Source organism: Sinohyriopsis cumingii, chromosome 6 (assembly GCF_028554795.1).
Source record: "Sinohyriopsis cumingii isolate HCF-2022 chromosome 6, ASM2855479v2, whole genome shotgun sequence".
Lineage (NCBI taxonomy): Eukaryota > Metazoa > Mollusca > Bivalvia > Unionida > Unionidae > Sinohyriopsis > Sinohyriopsis cumingii.
Genome location: NC_142966.1, coordinates 11,375,070 through 11,399,079, shown reverse-complemented (window position 1 = coordinate 11,399,079; position 24,010 = coordinate 11,375,070). Strand labels below are relative to the sequence as shown.

The following is a 24,010-nucleotide window of genomic DNA, read 5'->3' as shown; positions in this document are numbered from 1 at the left end:
AAATGGAACTGGGAACAACAACCGGAAAGAAGAAGAAAACATATGTTCGCATCAACGAAGCACTTTACACCATAGTGGTCGATTACAATAACCGAGATCCGGTTACATATTTGGGAGATATTGCTGGAGTGCGCAATATATATGTTATCTGACTGCGACTAAGTTAAAAAGTTTGACCTCATATGATAAATTTTATTTGAGTTTGCCTTGGATGTGTGACATTTTTTAGTTAATTTTTTCTATTTCTAAATTATATTGTATAGTAGTCAGAGGTTTTGTACATGTCTTTTGTCAAAGCTTTGTAGTTTGCGCTTTATTGTTCTTGAATTGCTTTTTTATTTTAAAATTGTTTGTATAGGTAATTTTTAGAAATCATCCATGGTCAGTTCACAATAGCAGCCTATTAATATAATTTAGTAAAAACTTGTCTGTTTTTTTTTTAAATTTCGTATTAATAAAATTGTAGTCGTACCATTTTGTCTGTACCATTTAATTCTAGTACCATTTTGTCCCATACCATTTTGAACGTACCATTTTGTCGGCACCATTTTATCCATACCAATTTGTCCAGTACCATTATGTCCACTTAACATTTTGTCCATACCACTTTGTCCGTACCATTTTGTCCGCTACCATTTTGTCCGGCCGCCGTTCATGAATAGTATCACACGCGTAGGCAGTGATTGGCACAAACACGTGACCCACATATACTTGTAAATGAAGAAACAGCCAAAACCAATACATACATAAGTAAAAAAGATATAGAAATAGTACAAAAATTAAAACGTGTTATTGACAGACTTCTTAATTAGAGAAGGATTTCTCATCATATAAGCATGCCAACAGTGCAATTCCCAAGCCCTATGCGAAAAGCGGACCTGTTGAATTTTTTAGACCATTATTGCACTGAATCAACCTGCTCCGTCATCGGATGCTAATTTACCACCGGTTGCTAATAACAGCAACGGTACAAGAACTGAAACAATTTGCAAGTGAGCAAAAGATACGATTACTAATAGGGGCAAGAAAAAACTGACATACATACGATATTAAACGCGCATGAGGATGAACTGAACTGTCGTCGCGATCAACAAGAACGTATTCCTTCTGTTATTGCTGTTGTTGCTATTGTGTTGCTGCTGAGTATGTTCGTGAATGAGCACAGCAACCACAAGTACCTTATTTTAAATTACATACGCGTAAAGGTGAATTAGAAAATCATGTGGTAATTGACCCCTTGCATACAAACTAGGCAAAGAAGCTCGACAACTGTTAACAAATATGACTCATGAATTCATATCGGTGTTAAAAGTTCTAGCTACTTTTGAAGTTAAAGTAGATTTTGTACTTAATGCACAGCTGGTTATGCCGCTTAGTAGTGATAAGGATGAATTTGAAACTACTTCACAATGGATTCATAGAGGTGCTGGTACAATTCTGAACCGTAGAGACTCCATCATCACTAAACATGAAATCGACCAAGGCATTGAAAAGAATCTCAAAAAGTTGGAGAAAGACACGAAGTCACAAAGGGGATTTACTCTTGACAGATGCGCACAGGTTAAGCTACGCATCTCTCTATATTAGCTGTTTCGTGGATCCAGTTACATTTCAATGCCGTAATGGATTCCGCCATAGTTAGTAATAAATATAAAGAATTCTGATAACAGATGCATTGAAATGGCGATTTTGTCTGGGTCATATCAGGCTAGCGATAATGAAGACCATACAAGAAAATACTAGCATCACCTGGGTGAATTCAACTTTGACAATATTGAATTTCCTGTACAGGTTTACTAAGACCACACTGAACAAATTTTAAACGCTTAAAATAGGTATTGCAGTTACAGTAAAGTTTTCACCTGGGATAAAGGCTTTTATCCAATAGCGCTATCAATACATGGACAATATGGACAACAGGGACGAACGCATGTTGATTTGTTGTTGCATAGCGATATGACTGGTTCAGAATCTGTATCGCTCTATGTGTGGAAAAGAATATTATTTGCTGGCCATGACCTTTACTGCAGTGGAAACATCCAAAGACCACAGCAAATAAAAATAGCATAACCTTGTAAAACCATTTTCAACTTTACTGCGCTGCAATGAAAGACGAAAGTCCCTTATAACATCTACAAGGAATTTGAAGGTCCCAACGTTCCAGTGGAAAGTTTTGTTTCCAACAACGACCAAACAATACAAGTTGCCGACCGCTCCCTTTGCGGGATTTGTTATACTGTAGTCAGATGCGACTGTCGAACTGAACCACCAATGTTATATCGGATTTGGATGAAGTTTTTCTTAAATCACTGGAGGTTACAGAGAAATCTATTGATACCATCGCTAGAGGTTACAGGGAAATCTATTGACACCATAGCTAGAGGTTACAGAGAAATCTATTGATACCATCGCTAGAGGTTACAGGGAAATCTATTGACACCATCGCTAGAGGTTACAGAGAAATCTATTGATACCATCGCTAGAGGTTACAGGGAAATCTATTGACACCATAGCTAGAGGTTACAGAGAAATCTATTGACACCAGCTCTATTAACCCATTGACATGAGTATGACCAGCGCCAACATTTGTGACTTTACCGCAGCCACTCGTTGCCGGATCTGTGAAGGAACATTTAGCTTCGCATATACCAAAGTCCATAACCATTTTCACATCAATAGCACAAAGAAGCCGCAAACAACACAAAAAATTTACAGCTACGAATTTACGGGGGAAAAAAACACAATTCCTGTAGTTTGATAACCTGTGTGGGTTTGATGGTTGGTCCCTTAATTATAAAAGCAATATCATCAGCGTCAAAGGCATCAATAAGTGATTTTCCAGGCAAAATAGAAACATATATGACTTTCCGAATGGGGCAATTACAGGACATCTATCCAAACCAGTTTCGATACTGCACCACTAACACTAACCTGTTAATGAGAAAAGCTCTGAATCCATTCTAGTACATGAGTGACATGGGCATGTGAGCTGAAACCCAGTTGCTAGCGAATGAAGCGTTTTATTTGTCGCTGCCACCTGAATGTATATCCGCCACGACTACGGGCACAAAAGCAAAGTTTGGTCCTCATTCGAATGCAAAACCGTGGGTGACTATCACAATCTGAATCAGTTCACTGATGTGTTATTCCTCGCTGATGTGTTTTGAACAATTTTGAGACAATGCCATGCAGGTGAGCAAGCTCGGTCCTGCACATTACTTGTCATCATCGATAATGGGTTGTGATGCATTGTTACCATAAAACAAAATCGAGTTACTACTGCTCACCGACATCGACCAATATCGATTTGTTGAGCGCTTACTTCGTGACTGGGTTTCTGTGGCGAGTTACAGTTACAATGACGCAAGCAAACCAATATGACCCCAAAGCCCCTAACAGTTATGTGATGTATCTCATTCCCAATAATATTTCTAGGCAATGATGCAACCGTTACATAATGGGTAATTTGAGTGGATTGATCCCACGGAAGCATCGGTTCTCGCTCAGGTACTCTATTACAACAGTAGCAATGACCACAGATTCTACATTACGTCGAATATCTGTAACATTTACATGATGTCCACAACGATTACCCGCTGTCCTCAGAAGCTTCGTCGGTGAGTGGTACAAGGTTGTCCCCATATCAGTGAATTAATCAGGGCCTAAATTTACTGAAGGCACCAAACTTGTTTCAAGTCTTAGGCAAAACAATATCAATTATATACTATACGTGAGAAATCTGCAGTTGTTTATGAGTTTAGGATCACTGTAACGAAGATCCATCGAATTGTTAAATTTCGCCAGCACACTTGGATGGCTCCTTATATCTAGATGAATATTTCTGAGAATTAGGTAACCAATGAGTTCGAGAGAGATTTCTTTTTATTATATGCTCATTTTTGTCTCTGTTAACCTTACATTGTCAGAATGGTGCAATATTTTACGATATTACACACCTTCATATTGCACTCACGTGCACGACAGGTGTGCCCAATAGTGTATTAGGAACTACTTTGTAAACAAATCGTGTACATTCAAGTAGTAGACGCTTTACGCTTTGGTTGAGTAAATATGTTTCTGAATGAACTAAAGCAGATGTTTCGTGGATTGCCACATACCAGCTACTTTGCAATATTCCGCATTAACGTTTTTGTTACAATGTTTCGGATTTAGGCTAGCGATTGACGCCAGACAGGTCATTAAACAACATTAAGTGTATAGTAACACTAACAAAAGTGTTGTTGGTACATTCGATGTCGAGTGCCCGGGTAAACAGTGGAAGGGCATGCGAACTTCACCACAGAATATATTCGATTGTAGTTACTGGATCTAAGTACACTAAAAAGGCTAAAGGTCTTCTACGGGTTATTGGTCAAAATGATCTTAAACGCAACATTTACGTGGAATGTCTTCGAGACCAACGTAAGTTTGCACACATGGCAAATATAATACGGTGTCGGAAACATCGCACTGGTGAATACCGATGCACCAAAGGGATTTTGTTACTGCTTGATACCAAGCAGTAGATACTCCCCGACGGAATCGCCACTTACGCGTTTGGTAATCATGCGATTGTGATGCACTAGCACATTAAAACAAATCTTGGCGTCAGTTCTGTATTCTCTGAAACGACTTGCATTTCCCCTCGCACAATTGCTCAGCTTACGTGGCTCTGCCTACCATGGTAATATTGCTGGGCGGTCAGCATGCCCCAGCTGGTAAAGTGCTGCTTGTCTTTGAGTATCAACCCCTTCAGAGACTGTAAATACATGATCGGACCATAACGTGCTAGTAGCACGACGTTGTTTAACTTCTAAATTTACATGTGCAAACAGATACCGCAAAAACTAGTTTCCGAATGGTTATAACTCTGCCGGCTATTAAATACTTCTCCCTGACTGAATTTTCCTAATAATAGTATCTGGTTTTAATCCAATCCGCGTGCAGTATCATTGTTCAATGCTGCTATGACTAATAGAAGTGGTTTAACTCCTGAGAACTTGAACTGTGGGTCCGATATAGCTCTTCACTTGATGGGCTAGTTACTTACCTTAGAGATCTCATTATCAATTTAGCGCGTGCTGATGACTCAATAAACATTCCATGAGCATGCTATTTAATTGTTCCACAATAGCTTGGTCACGAATATATATTAATATGTCCAGCACGAACTGGCACACAGTGTTTTGACAACAGCACAGCAACATGTCCAAGAACTGCTTTTCCAGGATTCATTTGTCAAATATCGTGGCCACGTTAATGGTGCACGTTCATAAATGCATTTGATTGCTTCTGCGATACTTACATGATCGTTTTACGTCAACACCTCAGTTTCTGTGTATATACTGGCATCATCCATAATGCTTAACGCGAACTTGTAGGTATGACTTTGACAATATCATGGGGAAATAAAAAATAGATCAGTCTAATGACCTTCAAAGGTAGGTAAATGTGCCACAGGGCTTGCTTGGCCGACTATGCTTTAGGAACCACAAGGAAGGCATTTGCAGCGCACGCTAACGTTTCCACTGCGACATTCAAGCTCGGATCTAGACGATATAGAATAATAAGCTTTACATAAAGGAATACATTTTGGAGTAACTCCTAACTTGTATCCAAAGTCGAAAATATCGTAAAGACGTATGGTGGCATGTGTATGTATATTGTAATCCTCTTATTCTTCGTTTGAATTGTCACAGCCCTAGTGTCATGGAGATTTCTTTAGAAAATATATGTCTCCTATGTGAGAATGTGTAAGAGAAAGATATTTATTATATGCTCATCTTTGTCTCCGTTAACTTGACATTGTCAGAATCGCGCAGCAATTTACGATACTGAACATCTTTATATTACACAAGCCACGTACACACGTGCAGCAGAATCTTTAGATCTCGTTGACCAAATTTTGTAAATAAAGATGTTTCGTCTGTTTGAAAGGTGAGGTGATAAAATTAACAATGTTAACGAGTTGTCTGAGTCAGCAACTATCAAAGAAGCAAACGAGTGAACGTGATATTCACAATATCAACAAGAAACGTGAGAGGCGCAGAATTGAAAATTTGTTCTGATGATTGAAACGGTTATTTAGGAGAATATTAATATCTTTTTCAAATCGAATGTTTAAAACTATGACAAAATCTTTCTAGGACCTCAACATATAGCATAGAATAGCAGATTGAGGCGAAGTGCTAACGCATCTATATATCAAAAACGCACAATTGTAAATGTCTGTCAATTCGAGATTCGAGACAAAATGCAACGGAAGGTTTCTCTATGAAATTAAGAGACTCAGAGCAAATAATTCAAGACGAAAAAGTATTATATCCGTTTGCTATATGGACTGTCACACAACAGCTGGTTTTTGATTTTCTCCATGTAACTATTTGGATACAATGTTAGCTACCGATGGAAGACACACTTTATGACACAGGTTATAGCCGGGGTTCCTCAAACAACGAAGATGCAAGTGACAAGGCATAAACATTTTGTTCTTAAATTAGTAATAAAAAGGGTAATACATATATTTACAGTTATGCATCTTGACTTTCCTGAAAATGTACTTTCTCAGTTAGTTCTTCAAATCCGACCGACATATCCAGCAAAACCTGTTACACATCGAAACTATAATGCAATTTCGAGAAGCCTACATTTCCAGCTGAAATCCATTCCTATGTATACACTGAACTGACCCAATAATCCAGATCCGTCATAATCAGAAAAAGCAGAATTGAGTTGGATCAAAATAGAAACAAATTCAATGCTCATATATTTTCGACATGACTCTAAATTTCAATTTTAAGTAGACCAAAACGATAATTCTTTTTGAAACGGGTGTAAAGAGTGCGACGGAGTTAAACGGTGGCTAGACGGAGCTATGTGCTCATGAATACTGTTTTTTGTGTAGAGATGAACCTAACGTTGTGAATAGATTTTGGAATAAAGCATAACGTCAACAGCATTGTGTCTTGTAGTGTCTTTTATTATTAAGCTTTAGGTAGCTAAACAAAATGAGCGTATAATTAGAAGGTTACAGCATTTGTATGGGAAAATATGAAGTCATCTTTTCTGAAAAATACTGCACACCGCCAGGACGTGCATTATTTAGCAGGAATCAAACTTCGTTCATATGTTCTCATTTAAATGCAGTAATCTATCAAAAGATAGAGATATAACGATATTCAGTCACCAGGTACACGAATCATCAAAATATACAGCATAATACAACCTCTTTGTGACTCACTATAAAAACGCTTTTAGATGCTGATAATGTTAATATACAGATGAAAGAAAATTTCGCGTCGAACAAGTTCAAAAATGAAAACAGATCTGGAAGTGAAATAATAAATAAATCGGTTGGAAAATGAAGCAGGTATATTATATATAAAAAAACTATTATATTAGGTCGGTCTAAAGTTACAGTGCTTTATAAAAAATACTGACATTTTATTGCTTTATATTTGCTCATCGGTAATAGTATTATATTTGAAGAAAGAAAATTCTCTTTGAAGAAAAAAATCTCTAGAGGATTTCTGTTTGGATGTTCAAGTTAGTATTCGAATGAATTTGTATTGAAACACCGAGGACCTGATCTCTCTCTCTCGATCTCTCATATAAAATTCACTTAAGAGACTGTCCAATTAATTTTCTGGACGGAGTTGAAAGAGCCTGCGATTTTTATAAAAAAAATGTCTGGACTTCAAATGACTTGAAGAAGTATTTTGCACTGTAACATACATTATATTAGTCTGAAGATAGATTATTGTTATTGAGGTACAAGAAATAACAAACTGTTGTCTCTTCTCGAGCAAAAATCCCTGGTCACTTCCTTCCCCATCCCAACATTAAATGGTTGACTCTAATCAGCATATCAGATGTAGTGTGTAAGTTTACAATTTGATCAATTAAAAGGGTACTTGCTATTTACAAAATGGAAGAATAACCTTTACATCTAGATGACAATTGATACATTAGAAATGTAATAAAGAAACAAAAATTACAAATTAATTATATTTACTTTACGTTTTAATAAAGACACGTCGAATTAGAATTGGTACAAAAGACACATTCAAACGGCATTTTTGATACACAATCAACACCCCAATCAGTTAGCTTTGCGCTCATAAACAAGAATACCAACAATTATGAATGCAACAAGAAATAATTCGACACCCATAGTAACCACAGCTCCCACGTAAAAAAAGGTCTGATCGGTGCAGATCTTTCTCGCACGAATGTATATCATCAGAGCTGAAAAAGAAGTAAAATTACTAAACGAAGGAATCAATGAAGTATTTTCAAGAAAGCTTGCATTAAACAACTAGCTACGCAGAAGACAGACTTCATTTTATTTCTAAGTAATATGAATATACGTTTATAGTTTGTTTGATCCTGTAAAGGACTCGGAGTTTCATGATCTTAATGATTAATGAACTAACATTAAAACATTATGTATAAGTAAATATTTAGAAAAATTATCAACAATATCATTCAAAAAGAATGCGATAGCTCTACTTTGAATTTTTTTATTTTATTTTATTTTTTTTTTTTTTTTTTTTTTGATTGTGCATTGTTTGTTAGTTTTTATAATCTTTCTTATATTTTATTTTATTATATGTTATTATAATGTAAAATTGTATGTTTGACTTAACCTTGCCCAAAAATCAAGTTTATTTTCAACTTGATCTGAAATATTGACTTTTTTCAATTCAGGAAGCAACTAATAAATAGCTAAAACATTCTCTATTTGTATTGGTTTAATGTCAGGATTATTCACAATTGAAGTAAATATGTTTATTTCGTATGGGTCCAGATTACTGTAATTCCCCTACAAATTACCTGGCTTTCCTAACATTTTTCATGTTATATATTTTTCCTTTAGTGACCGACATTCCAGTTATAAACGAGATTATATATTGTAAACAGAAAGAAGTTTCTAGATTGTTATTTTCCATTAGGTAGTTTATTAGAAAATACTAATTGTGACCTCAGGTCATCTAGAAGACTTATAATCTTGTCCCTGGATAAATTATTCATTCGTGGTCGAACATCCAGCAGAATGAAGTTGTTGTTATGCACAGTATTTGATTTGGAATTATTTAGATTATTTCGTCTCTGGAAATACAAAAGTGCTTTGATAACATTCTTGGAAATAGAAACTTGAAACTACACTGACATTTCAAATAAGGATTTATCCTTGGACTGTATTATTGGTTTAGTTTTTTTTTTAACTAACTCTTGGCCACATAGCTCGTGGATCACCGGAATTCTTAAAATAAGAAGCTGTTTTAACAGAGGTCTTCTGTCTGTGAAGTAGCAAGTTATAATCTTCTGTCTACTGACCCAAAAGTACAATTAAGGCAGATGAAAATCACAAAGATAAGAACTTTTCAACATGGTGTCACAGTTCTGTCTCTCTTGCCAGTACTTCAAAATCCTCATCAGGTTAGAAGGTATGGTCCTTATAAAGATAAAAAGACAGTGATATGAATTTTATCAACACTCCTGGGAGGCGGAAACAGAAATACCTCCGACACCAGTTATGTAAATATGCAACAGGAGTATGTTGATTGAGATAGCTCTGTAAATCATTTCGTAAATTTAGTTGTTCTTCATTCACAAAGGTAAAATTTTAATGATGACCTACAACCGGATTTTGGTGACTTTGGTTGAACCAGTGTTCCAAATTCTGAATTATTAAAGACTCGAGACAATAAAAATTCACATCTACAGCCACAGGAAATGAATGAGTTAAAGCAGTGAATATGTGAATATGAGCACTTATTCCCAGATGTTTCATCTCGAACAAACACAATTTACCATGAAAATGAAATTGTAGATTCCAAGCCTGTAAAAAGCATCCTAACGGGATGAATTTTCTCAATCAGGAATGCTAGAAAAATGAAGTTCAATATTTGTTGGAAAATTACTTTATTGAAAGAAGAAAAACTATCTGGAGTTTGCCATTGATTATAATGATTAAACCATATAATTCTTTTGGTATGTGCACTGACTACAGTAAATAGTGTCACCAAAACAGACTTGTTTCCAATACCTAGAAGACTGTATTGACTGAATTGGAAATGCAAAATATGTCGCCAAGTTTAATCTGTTAAAAAGATTTGACACATTCCACTTATGAATAAAGCAAAAGAATGATCGGGCTTTGTAACTCCATAATAATTTTACAAAAACAAAGTGATACCATTATGCTTAAAGAACGTGGTATCAGCTGGTATAGATGAATCTGATGCATACATGCACGACTTTATCATTTACACCGCTTCATGGAAAGATCACATGGAAACTATTCGGAAAATTTCGTTCGCTTGAGCGAGGCAAATTTGACAATTAATTTAAATAAAAATGAGTTTTGCCGAGCTTGTGTCACATCTTAGGACATATTATGGGGCATTGTCAGTTTAGACCGCGAGAAGCTAAGGTTAATGCTATTTTTGAATTCCCGTTGCTCATCTGTAAAAGCAAATGATGCGATGTTTGGGTATGACTGGACATTATCGGAAATTTTGCTGAATTTTGTCTTAAGTGCATAATCACTTACCACTTAATTAGTAGGTTAAACCAAGTTGTGTTGGCCTTATGTATGTCAGGATGCGTTCGATAAATTAAAAGCCCTACTTAAATGACACAAGATCTTTTTATCCATGGCTGTAAATTGTAGACATTATCTTGAGTCAAATTTTGCCTATGCGACAAGGCGTTAAATTTACCTATTATCTATAAATAGATGCTTACGTATGTGTTCACAATTTCTAATAGTAATCTTAATAAAAACTGGATGGCTCTAGAAGCTTTCAAAAACTTCCCATTGGATGATCCAGGTCACATGAAGAGGCAAGTTAAACATAAGTTGAGTTGTTAAATCCATCACGTGGGGTACGTTGTGAAATATATTATTAATAGAAGGTGTATATAAGCGGAGAAATGAGCGAACTGATTCATTCCTATTTTGGAGTCATTCTTGTTTCTTGTGCTTCTGTCCTGAGTCTGCAGACGTGTTTTCTGTTGTTCGTAGATATTATTAGAGAGAAACAACATTTTTTAGTCTGTGCAGTGGAAATAGAAAGCGCTGATTATTTGGATTAAAGTATTATTCGGGAACTGTTGTGAATTATTTAAAAGGACAACGTTCTAGACAGCACCAACTTTTGAAAACAGCTTGTTTCGTGACGAACATATCTGGTTTCGAAATTTATACGGAACGTTTCATTCTTTAGGACTTTCATAAAAGTTAGCAGGATTATTTTGGATTCACTTTATAATTCTGTACGTTTTTCGGACATTTTATTTATAACTTTGTTAACGAAAATATTTGTTAAGTCTTACAAAACTTGTTTTTGCTTTTGCTTTTCTGATACTCAGTCAGTTTATGATCATAGAGTTGTAACTATATATATATATATATATATATATATATATATATATATATATATATATATATATATATATATATATATATATATATATATATATATATATATATATATATAAATTGAGTGCGTCTGATTTTCTGAACAGGTATCAACTATAACGGATCTGTCAACGTTTGTCCATTTAGTGCTGGTTCATGATAATTTAGGCAGATCTTTGTCTATTCTTTCATCTTGTTTTACAGGGAATATTTCCAAGTACTCAAAAAAATGTTCGGATACTAAATTCTTATTTAAGATTTCAATATAACTTCTTGCTAAAATCTGGAGCTTTTCAGCCATTTTATTTTGCTTTCCTTTTTTTGTCTGCAGAAGAGTCATCTCCGTTATGCATAAAGGAATTGTATCTTTCTAAATTTTTATTATAGGGAGGTTAGTTTATTTTTCACACAATAATAAATCTTTGCTATGTTTCGAAATATGATAGGAATTGCGTTGCACATTACTTAGCATTGATATTGCTGCGCCTATGCAGTAGATCTTGAATAAGACCCGAAAAACTTTGTGATTCTTTAATTCTGGGTACTTGGTGTAACACGGCATCACACTTCCCAAAGCTAGTATGAAGATTCCATGCATTCCGACTACAAGCGATGCAGGTTCTGCGCAGTAGCGATCATAGCACAAAAGACCTGGCAAAGAAAGGAGATTGCAAAGCATGAAGCAAATTTCACCATATCAGTTAAACTAAGTTTAGCTGACAGCAGCAAACTGCAGTCTGCAAGTCAGCTCAATGAAAATCAATGTAATGTAAGAGAGGACCCTTTATCGCATAATATTGTAATTTTACAAGTGTCTTGCCATCGCATAGAAAATCAAAATGTCGAGTAAAACATCAATTCCTCCTTATGTGCAGACTTAAATAGAGTATTAACCCATAATAATATGCAACTATTAGCTTTAATTAAGTTTGATAGTTTTTGTTTGGAGATGTTATTTTGGATAACGTGAAGTGGACCAATATCTATTATTCACTGCTCATTCGAAACTGTAAAAAATAGTGGTTTAAAATTATAATGCAAGTTGAAAAACAAATAATATATGAAATTTGCAAGTTTTATTTGCCATCTGAATTTCAGAGGGGAATACAAAATAACAATATTTAACCAAATAAAAATGTAATGGATATTTAACGCTAGCGTGTAAATCAGTTAGTCTGGCAAATCAAGTTATCACAGAATATATTATTATGCGATATCATATTCCCTATCCTCACAGTAGTATTCTTAAAATTTAGTTTACAAACTGATTGTTTATTATGCATGTTTAAGAACTACAAAAGTTACAGTCTTTTAGCACCTATATCATTCGCATTCATTTGGAATATTTGATACCCTTTAATCAGTTTTGCAATTCCTGATGAACGTTCGATATATGCAAGTTTTTATGAGTTGTTAGCTTTTTTACAGGATTATTTTTTAAACAGTAATGGCTAATATATGAACTAATGTTTGGTTTATATTAGAAAAAGGTTTGATTTTTATTGACTCAGATTTATGAATGAGGAGTGTGTACCAGACAATACATCGTAGGAATGCCATTAAATTTGGAGTTATCCGATTTTCTTTCTAAATTGTTTCATAATTCTGTTTCAGAAACGTTTCACGATATTTGGGCACCTTAAAGCCTCAGTCAATGGGGGTGTTCTGTATAAACCTAATGACATTAGAAAGTCATCAAGATAAAGTAAAGAAAACCTGAGTTGAGAAAAGAAATTACCTATCACGATTTCGGATAATCCAAGGACAATAATAATGATTCCTATGACGATTGGTCCTAAGCTAAGAATCGCTGTAAAATGAAGCCGTAATAAATAATTAAAAATTGTCAATTGCTTTATCAACAATATTGCATTTCAGTAGAAGTGCATAACATGTCAAAATTTGTAAGCAGTATTATGCGATTGAATCAATATAATATCCTAAACAGATTTTAAGCTGGTAGTTTTAGGTACTTTCTTAGAATACAGTTTTTACTGATTACCTAATCTTTGAGAACAAAAACCATTTTCTAACTTAATTGCTTTTAATATGCAATGCTTAATATCCATTGACATACTAGGCTGTAAAAGAAATAACTATATGGTAACATAAGATAAATCAAAAACTCTAACAAGAAAAGGGAAACGTATGTACATGTGTCAAGGAACATTTTGAGTTTGTATACGAGTGGTTGACATTAGTTAAATACATAGGATTGATTTGCCTTACACATATGTATCTTAATTGTCCGTATTATTTTATGTGCCAGTAAAGTAATACAGTTATCGAATTGGCAAGGTTAATCTTAATTGTCTGCATTATTTGCAGTATCAATACAGTAATACATTTATCTTATTCGAAAGGTTAATCTTATTGTCTGTACTGTCTTCTGTACCAGTACAGTAATACAGTTATCTAATTAGAAAGGTTAATTTTAATTTGATCAGTTATTGAACTTCTCAGTCGAACAGGGTTTTGGTATCCTAATTACGTACCTTTCGGCAATCCATTTGCACTGCGTATAAGGAAGAAAATAGTGTTTGTCAGTGACAATACTTTAATACAATTCAAAATTCAAATAAATAAAGATAATAGTCAATCAAGACGTCCATAAACTAACTAGCTAGATATAATTCCAAACTTCAAAAGAGTTTTCCTAGCTTCAAGTTGGAGAGGATTCCATTATGCAACCGAGCGAGTTTAGTAAAAAGAACTTCAGAATAGCTCCTGGCAAAAGGTGTCAGTAGATTGTAATTGGTGGCACAACTGTATGCTACTTACCTGCCGAACACTTGGTGGAACCTAGCCCCGCATATTAACGAGTGAAAAACCATGAAAATACATTTTATTTTTAAAAAATGTAACATAATATGTTTGCATCTTTAAATACATAGGTCTGTCCTTCTAATTTGTCCCAATGTCTGCATCTGAGACTATTTAAGAGTAGTCATTGCACGTAATATTAAATAGATACAGCCTGTGCCTTTCAATAGCATCTTCCTCGTGTTCTTTGCAGTTGTTACAATTTGTATCCTTGTATTCTAAAAGTTATAAAAAAATATAGAAATATGGAACCTATAATGCCTTTTTAATGAGATAGTATAATAAACTTTGCTTATGTCGATTATTTTCCATGCTATTCATGAAAAATGTGTGTAACAATGGAGAGATTCATCTATAGTTAAACCGAAATGTCCATGAGAATGTTTGTAATTAATTACTGCATTATTCACGAACTAATGATGGTGTTATGTATGCATGTGTATAGCCCTGAGTACGACCATAGAATGTTCTGGAAGCGAACATGTTGACAATATTTTTGAATTTTGCGAAAATGCTATTACGATGTAAGTTAAGTTGATTCTAAATAAAATTTTCATTAAACCCTACAACAACAACAACAACAACAACAGCAATAACATGAACATACTAACAAATACAGATACTATATCACATAGTCCATGTATACTGAAATGCAAACAATTGCAACATAAATATTGCTTATCCTTCTGATACCTCTTTTTGAACATTAGGAAGTTACTTTAGAAAAAGTTCAAAGGCTTTTGCCTAGTTAGCATATTTTTTTTCCATAGTCAAATTGAATTTGCAGGATTTTTCAATATATAATTGCTACATTCAAATAATGAAATGAAATTTAAAAGTTACTGGAAATCTACTTGCAGTTTTTGTTTGTCAGTACTAATTACTGATATAAGGAGATTTGAAAGTGCTTTTAATGATACTTTGGGAGGCAGTAGTAATTACCATGTAAAAGTTTAAATACAGGGACAGTTTCTTACTGTAATGTTTTCCACCATTTTTATTCCCTATCTTTTAAATCATATTTTTTTCTCTTTAGCTGTCGTTTGATATTCTTTTTGCTCCAATTGTATTTTTGTCAAAACTTACATATAACAATCACATTAAACTCCTGTTGTTTCTATTCACATACACGTCCAATCCTTTAGATCTTGAAGATTATAACAGATGGCATGTGAGAACTACATGATTGTTGTTGCTGTTGTTGTTGTTGTTGTTGTAGGGTTTAACGCCTATTTTCAGCACAAGATAGGTTATACATGGCCAGTATAAAGTATAAATGGTGGAGGAAGAACCCAGGAAAACTCCGGAAAGAATCACCGACCAACGAGAAGCTAGTGGCAAGCTTTCTCACATACCCACAGTAGCCGAATCCGAGACTCGAACCCACGCAGACAGTGGTGAGATGGCAGTAATCAGTAATGGTGAGCGCTTGAGACCACTTGGCTACATGAATGTAATTGGTGGTTTTAACATTAAACTTAAAAAATTCACCATACTATTATGAATTGTTCACAGAGAGAAAATATTGATCATATTCAGTGTGGTTTTTTCTTGAAAGTGAATTCTGCATGTGTGTCTGTACACACACACACACACACACACACAAACACACACACACAGAGACACACACACACACACACATATATAGGGCCTCATGATTTGATATAGAGCATTAGTAGTTTTAATACAAATTTAATTACAAAAGTGTTCAATTGCACACCAGTTTTATATTTAAGACACAAAGCAGGTATATGTATTTATTACTTCAAATCAGCATCTGGCCAAGAGCAACAGTGTACACTGGATGAGAAGAAAAAAAAATTACAACAAAATCATTGGAAGAACAAGATTTGCTCTGTAAAAAATGTCTTAAATTAAAGATCGTAACACGTGATAATTTCAAATGAAAGTTGTGAAATGAGTTGAATAATTTCTCTCATGTGTGAGACTTAGAGGGCAAAAGATCGAAATTATTTAACATGTTCATAAATTTACTTTGAGTACAAAATGCAGGTGTTTATTATATTTTGATCAAATTGCAGATGTGTCGTGAAATTATGTCCAAATATATTTTGATGCTTTATTCATAACACCTTACCTTGGCATGTTATGATTATGCCATTTGTAATGTCATTAAGTATAATTACATGTGTAAACATATAGCAAATGTTACATGTATCAATTACAGAAAGATTTCCAAAGAATTCAGATAGTCGTTGAATAAATTTAGTTAATACCGTACAGTTATTCTAGCCTGTCATGCAAAAAATAAATCTTTTCAAAAACCAAGTTGGGAGATTTAATCTAAAAACACTCAGATTGGGACATACCAGTGGAATTTTTTTTGCGTCACATTTAAGCATCGTTTTCACTAAATATTCACCAATTTTCGGGTCCAATACGTCTGAAATTCTGAAAGGACATGCCGTTTCTCCCTGTGGAGTGCCTTCTTCCCCCCATCCGTCCCAACGTGCCTCCATTTCATATTCTGGTCAGCTGTGCCCAAACTGCACAACTGCTGAAGGTTAGACTCAAGTCTCTTCGACATACTTCAAAGAAACCGTCTGTTATACAGTGAGTGAAAACACTAGCATTTGATTGACAAATAAACAATGACTTTTTTTTTTGTTATAACTAGAAATGTCTAAAATGGGTGTGAATTTATATTAACAGTTCAAATATGGTCTCAAGCTACCATACATGTGATTATTGTTTAACGCATTTTATATACCATTGTATTTCTTTATTGTTAACTCATATGTATATAACACAACTTACTAAATAACATATTTATTCTGAATTAGTTTTTTTTTTTTTGGGGGGGGGGTGGCATACATGCTCTGCGATATCTTTCTTTATTGCTTCTTTTAATTTAATAATGGTAATTAATGTTTATATATATGGTACATTAATGCCAGATTTTGAGTCGTGTTAGTTTCATTGGTGGGAATGGAGACCCTAGTTTGCTTGTCGATAAAAATTCTACAGCATTCAGAGGTCATTCTTGGGATTTAGGAACAAATTCACTATCAAAAAAAAGCATGTAAAGCGGGGCAAAAATAAATTTCAGAAGTCCTGGTTGACGGAGATATACTTTGTGAAGCCAGCCATAAAAAGGGGGGGGGGCATTTAATTGATGAATGCATGAGACTGACGGTCGCATTATACGTCACTTATCTTACATTGCAAAGTACAATCATTGAGTTTTAGTATTAAAATGTCATTAATCAACGTTCAAAAGTTCATTATAAAACTACTGTTTTGAAAATAATACACTTAATATAGATTTGCTTAATACCTGATGTTTCTATTAAGAAAACGAGAGAGAGTTGTTGTAGTTGTTGTATGGTTTAACGCCATTTTTCAGCACACGATACATGGCGGTCAGTATTAATGGTGGAGGAAGAACCCGGGAAAACCCCGAAAAGAACGACCGACCCACGAGAAGCTACTGGCAAGCTTTCTCACATACCCACATTAGCCGAATCCGAGATTCGAACCGACGCAGACAGAGGTGAGATGGCAGTGATCAAGAAACGAGAGAGAGAGAGAGAGAGAGAGAGAGAGAGAGAGAGAGAGACTGTAGATGTCAGGAAAGTAGATATTTTACATTTAATAATGCATTTATTTCAGGTGACAACAGTCCTGCCTATGCACCAACGGTGATGCGGGATGCAAAGACCATGGAAGTAGTGCAAAACAGTCATGTAATGATTTATTTTGTAATATAATAGCTGTAATACTTCCTGTCAATAAAGTATTAACTATCCCATCTTTTTCAATTTTCATTGCCTATTACATTATTAGACTTGAAAAAAATATTCATTGCTTGTTCTGGCGACATTTTTTTATAAAACTGACGACAAAATATTGAAGTTGGCATTTTTTTGGGGGGGCGACAATTTTAAAAAGCCAGGACCATCCCTGATAACGGGAATCCCGAATGGCCGAGTGGTCTAAAGCGCTTACCGTTCCAGATCACTGACATTTCACATCTGTCAGCGTTGGGTAGAGTCTCAGGCTCGACTTACGTTGGTATGTGAGAAAGCCTGCCAGTAGCTTCTCGTGGGTCGGTGGTTCTTCCCTGGGTTTTCCAGGGTTCTTTCTCCACCAGTTATACCGTCTGTCGTGTATAGCCCATCTTGTGCTGAAAAATGGCGTTAAACCCTACATCATCAACAACAACAACAACATCCATAACCATGTAAAATGTGTGTGTGTGATACAGTTAAAACTACAGTTGTGTTCGTCATTTTCTGACTTACATCCACAATAAAAACTGTGTATTTTTGTACCACTAGACAACATTCTTTGAGTATTCTTTTAGTGGTATTTATATATATAACATTATCAAAATGGAAGGATAAGGACTTTGACGTATTTATAACTGGAATTGTATTTCCATGTTTCTCATATTTGAGCTGAAAAATTTACGGTCTCTAAAGACAGAGCAAACTTTGTCTGATATCTGCATTCCATCGTATTAGACTAAACTAATGTAAAGATTTTTATATGCAAATACATTACATGGACCATTCGACTAAAATACACATTAAATCAAGTTGAAGGCAATATCCTGCTCTGTTAGAGGTCCAAATCATTTGAACACGATTCAGTTGTATAGCAGTAAATTATTATTTCAAACAGACTCAAGCAACCACAGATCTTAAATTAAAAGCATACTAAACATTTTACAGTGCTATTTATATCTGACAGACGTCTACAAATCATCGACACTTTGCGATTCAAGTAGAAACGATCATGTTTCAAAACGATGCTGCGTACTCATAATGTTTAATCGTTCCCCAGTTTTAAGTGGTCTTACTCTGTACAAGAGTACGTTGAAAGTACTTATAAGTTAACGAAAAGGAAATGTATAATTTATTTATATAGTAGTTGTATGACTTCTCAAAAAGCAGTGGCTATTGAAAGAATAAAAAGATCAAGATCTGATACTAAAATGTCAATCGGATATTTGAACAAAAAATAAATGTTCGTTTTTTTCACAATACAAAATGAATGTTTCTACTGCCTACGCATCCACATGCCTGCTAAATCTGTTTTTATTTTACTTTTTACATTACTTGTTTGATATTACTGTAAGATTTGCAAAACTTTCTTGAACCCATTGCATTACAATTACTATCGTTCGGGTAACATCTATTAACAGGACTAGGGGATTAATGGTGGTTGTATGTGGAACGGCGAGTGAAAACCATACATCGATTACAATCTTTTACGTCACGAGGCATTATATATATATATATATATATATATATATATATATATATATATATATATATATATATATATATATATATATATATATAATCATGAACAAAATCTTCACAACAAAGTTTAACGAGAAAGCGCCACGAATATTCTTTACATAAATAGCTTCACAGATAAATATTTTTATATTTTTCAGAACCTCTATCTCTGAACTCTTGTTTGACAAGTCAAAACTTGCTGCTAAGCGACACTTAATGCAGCTTGTATGAAATGTGAAACAATGCCCTCACGTGGAACCTAATGCAGCCTCTATGGAAATATCAAGGGTTACTGCTTCCCGATACCTAATAAAGCCTGTATTGACATTACAAACCTAAGTAATATAGAAACCCTAGGCCCAAGGCCACTTAATCTGTCTTATTCAATTTAAATCATGTAACAGTTTATTATCCACTCTACACAATGGTACTAATAACTTCCTCGCTAGCCGCTCAGCATTAAGAGGTTAGTATTAGGACTGGTCGGCCTGTTGTTAGGATAATGTGACTGGTTGGGTCATTATGCTACTTGTCTGCGGCAGGATGCGAGAGTGCTGGACATCACTATAAATTGACACACGGCAGGCAGCCATATGTTAAAGTTACGCTAAAAAATCAGTCACACACAATATTTTGTTAACCATTTTCAGACGAAATTTCATTGCTTATTTGTATCTTGTCTACTATTGTCGGCGTCTGAAAGCTACACTACTGGTGAAACACAGTTGAATATTTTACACTGAATTCTGATTTTGGTTATTGTTTGTTCCGGTCCAGGTAAACACTAGCCACCAATAAGAAAATGAATGTAGTCTATTCACTGCGAGACAAAACAGAACTTAAGGCAAAGGAACAGAGCAACGTTGTGCAAAAGTGAGCATTAATTGTTCTACAAAGCACTTAATTTTAACGGAGATGACGCCAGTTTCACGAATTCAAGCACTTGGAAAGCAGTATAGGGCGGTAACTCCAGCATATTAAGTGAATGTGGCACGTATGAAAATGTTCTTGGCGCAGTATATAATTTTTATTAACCGCTCATCTTTAAGTACTTTTTGCGTCATTAGTAACGCCAATAAATGTACTGTAGCGCTTCTCGTGACATCTGTTTGTCGGTTTGGCAACTATTTATACATAAGCTCGACATGATTATTTGTTAAACTAAATTTTATTAAAGCAAGCATTATGTCATACTTTGAATCTTTCTTCAAGGAAGTTTTACAGATGCTTGTTTAAAATACGAGCAACCTTGAAAACCAAAAATGGCTGATTCCCAGCCTGGTTCATCTTCAGATCAGCAAATGTCGAAAAGGCAGAATACCAAGCCCAGTTAAACTACAGTTTCGAAGTCCGATGCAATTTTAATTTCTTTTCGCAAAACACGTTACCCCTGTGGGATCCTGCGCTGCAAAACTATATATTCCTATCCGAGTTTAGACAAACTGAATAAATATGGATGAAAAAAATATGAAATTAAGAAGTGGATATATTTATTGGATCAAAACACATCTGTCTGGTGGATAAAGTAAGTCCTGCTTCTGATGAAAATGATCATCCTTAAATGGCCTAAAAAGTTCATTAAAAATCACTGACAATTAAGAGGTAGTTTGTTTGAAAACATTTTATTGCTATGTCATGGATGAGAACGGCATACGACAAATAATTCTAAGTATATAACATAATAAGTATGTGTCTGTAATATGCACACTGGGAATACAATCAGTGAATCACTTACAAAGGCATACTCTATCTCTCTCAGACCTCCGAAAGATGGAAAGACCATGAAATTCATCTGTATCGATAATATATCTTATCGTACCCTGTGTATCGTGAATCGTATTGATACACGCCACATTTGTATCGTTTCATCCATATTGATATTTAAAAAATAGTAATTTCATTGCATCGTAAACTTGAAATTGCTATTTGTTTCTTTGACTATAACAAAAACAGGAGTCACCCTAAAGGAAATGATGTTCAATTGGCGAATTTAGTTTCTCTCCAGTTATCAAAAATAAGACCATTTTTTCTTCTTTTAATTGCTTAGTGTTGCAACTATCTCTGATATTCTTCACTTATAACAATAGTTTCAAGATGGCTCTCACAACAGCCAAATTGGATGCAAGATCGACGCTTTGTCATTTAAGACCAACAATATATCTTTAGAAGTCTTGTCGGGATACAGCAAGAAATGTCCTACTTCAGCCGATGATAAATATTGCTAGCCAATGTTTCGAACATAACAAAAATATTTTGCTTGCTTTGAGTGAATAATGGATGTATTTCACTAAAATACTTTCATCCACCCGATAAAAAATGTCTGTTATTCGCGCATTTTAAGACAATTTCTTATTGAGGACACTTCAATATGTGGGATGGGAGAGGGATTAATTTCATCTACTAATGGGTCCAAAAACTAATATGACCACACCATTTTAGAAGGAGTTAAATACTGTATTATGGCTTGAAAATAATATTGCAGCGTCTGTATTCCGTCTGCATGTCTGCCTGTGACACTAATTCTATTAGAGGACAGTATTACAATATTTTAGCTACGGCGAGAACTAAGCAAGCTTCCGGCAAGTCCAATGGGATTAATTGGTAAAGACCCTTCACTAACCAACTGTACACATAAGAACAAATTCATTTTATACCCAAAAAGTACGATGACCCTATTTTAAACATTTCAGAACTAGAAGTGAAAGGCAAATATATCAGAAGCCCCTCCGATAGTCCGAGAGGTTGAGGCCAAGATAACAGATATCAACATATCAGGCCTCCCCTTGGACATTGAGGGGGAGAGTAGAATCTGGAAAGTATAAGCGATGGAAATAATATTCATACACAAAAAGATGATATATCGAAGTGTATAAAAATACTTTCAAGATGTACATACTTCTTAAAAAATAGAAAACAATATTATAAGTGAATACTTGCAAGAGATAGAATGTGAGTTGACGTCATCAGAACACAAAGACGTGTAATGATTTCAATTCAGATGAGGAAATAAAGAAAACAATTTCATCCCTGGCTAAAGAAAAATCGCCAGGGATGGATGGGCTCATAGCGGAATTCTATCAGAAATTCCAAACAGAATTAACGCCGATTTAGAATCACTATATAATAACATATTTTAACGAAAGGGAAAATTTATAAATTTATAGGAATGACCACGATATTATAAAAGGAGAAGGGAAAAAGACCTTAAAACTGGAGGACTATCTCTCTTCTAAATGTAGATTTTAAATTATTGAGAAGGATTTTATCAAATAGAATAAAAAAGTGTGTGATGAAATTAATTAATGAAAACTAAAGTTGTGGTGAAAAAGGTAGGGATATTCAGACTAATATTTTAAACAATCAAACCGTGATAGCTTATGTAAACCAATCTAGTCAAAAGGGTGCCATGATACTCTTAGACCAAGGAAAAGATTTCGACAGATTATAACACAACAACATACAACAGGTACTAAATAAAATTTGGCTTCGAAAACAAAATTCAGGAATGAGCCGAAATCTCATACACTGGAATGAAATCGAGAGTACAGGTAAACAGCAATCACAGAAGAATTTGAAATTCAAAGGTCAATGAGCAGGGATGCCCACTGTCCATGCTATTATACTTAATATAAATTGAGATCTTGAGTTACAAAATAAGAAACAACTCGAAAATAGAAGGTATACGCTTTCCAAACTTGAAACATGAATTAAAGATGCTAAAACACACATATGATTCCACGAATTTATCAAGGATGCAAAATCTGTAAGCACCTGCAAAACGAATTTGAAATTTCGGAAAATTCTCAGACTCAAGAGACCAACCACGACAAAACAGAAATTTTAAAGATAGGAAACTGGAGGGAGAATCACCCGGGACTCAAACCTCATCTAATCAAAGATAAGGTCAACCCCTTTGGCCACAAAGCAAAATAGACTACTACAAATACATAGTATCAAAACAATATAGATATCTGGATGCATAATGCGGCCAAGACATACATTTAAACCTAAAGAAATATGAATTATATCCTAAAATCCGTTGACCTGGAAATAAAAACTGAATGAGTTAAACAAGCAAATTGTAAAATATATACGGAACAGCAATACGCATTTTCTGCCCAAGGAAACGTTAGATAAGACGAATACTACAAACTACCACGCAAAAGCTCAATGTGAGAATAATAACGTAGAAAGAATTAACCTCATAATGCAGATATGCAAACAAAGGAGATACTGAATAAATAATTTATTGTATCTAGAGGGAATATCTGATAAAAAAAGTTATACAAAATGTAACTGATTATATTTTTAAACAATGTTGAAATGGTGGCATGTAGTTAGGATTAAACAATAAGTACTTCACTAAAATAACAATTTTTCCTGTACCCTTGTCGATGACCACTGTGGGGGATCAGCCCCAGTTCATCGCCCCGCTTAGGGGGCAGTTCCAGCCCGTACGCGGTCTGGGGATCCTCTCTTACATGTCACA

The 24,010-nt window shown here is 34.6% G+C and overlaps 1 protein-coding gene across 2 annotated transcripts in view; it reads right to left on the bottom strand.

The window, feature by feature from the left end:
- Positions 1–6,958: 6,958 nt before the first annotated feature.
- Positions 6,959–24,010, bottom strand: part of LOC149796369 (uncharacterized) — a 66,605-nt gene continuing 49,553 nt past the window's right edge. Inside the window, exons 2-5 of one of the 2 annotated variants that reach the window (XM_089961044.1) lie at positions 13,924–13,943; positions 13,167–13,238; positions 11,894–12,079; positions 6,959–8,247 (exon numbers count right to left, since the gene is read on the bottom strand). In XM_089961044.1, coding sequence (XP_089817170.1) covers positions 8,102–8,247; positions 11,894–12,079; positions 13,167–13,238; positions 13,924–13,943 — 424 coding nt within the window. In that variant the 3' untranslated portion in view covers positions 6,959–8,101. The remainder of the gene's footprint in view (positions 8,248–11,893; positions 12,080–13,166; positions 13,239–13,923; positions 13,944–24,010) is intronic. The other variant, XM_089961045.1, reaches the window with a different exon arrangement.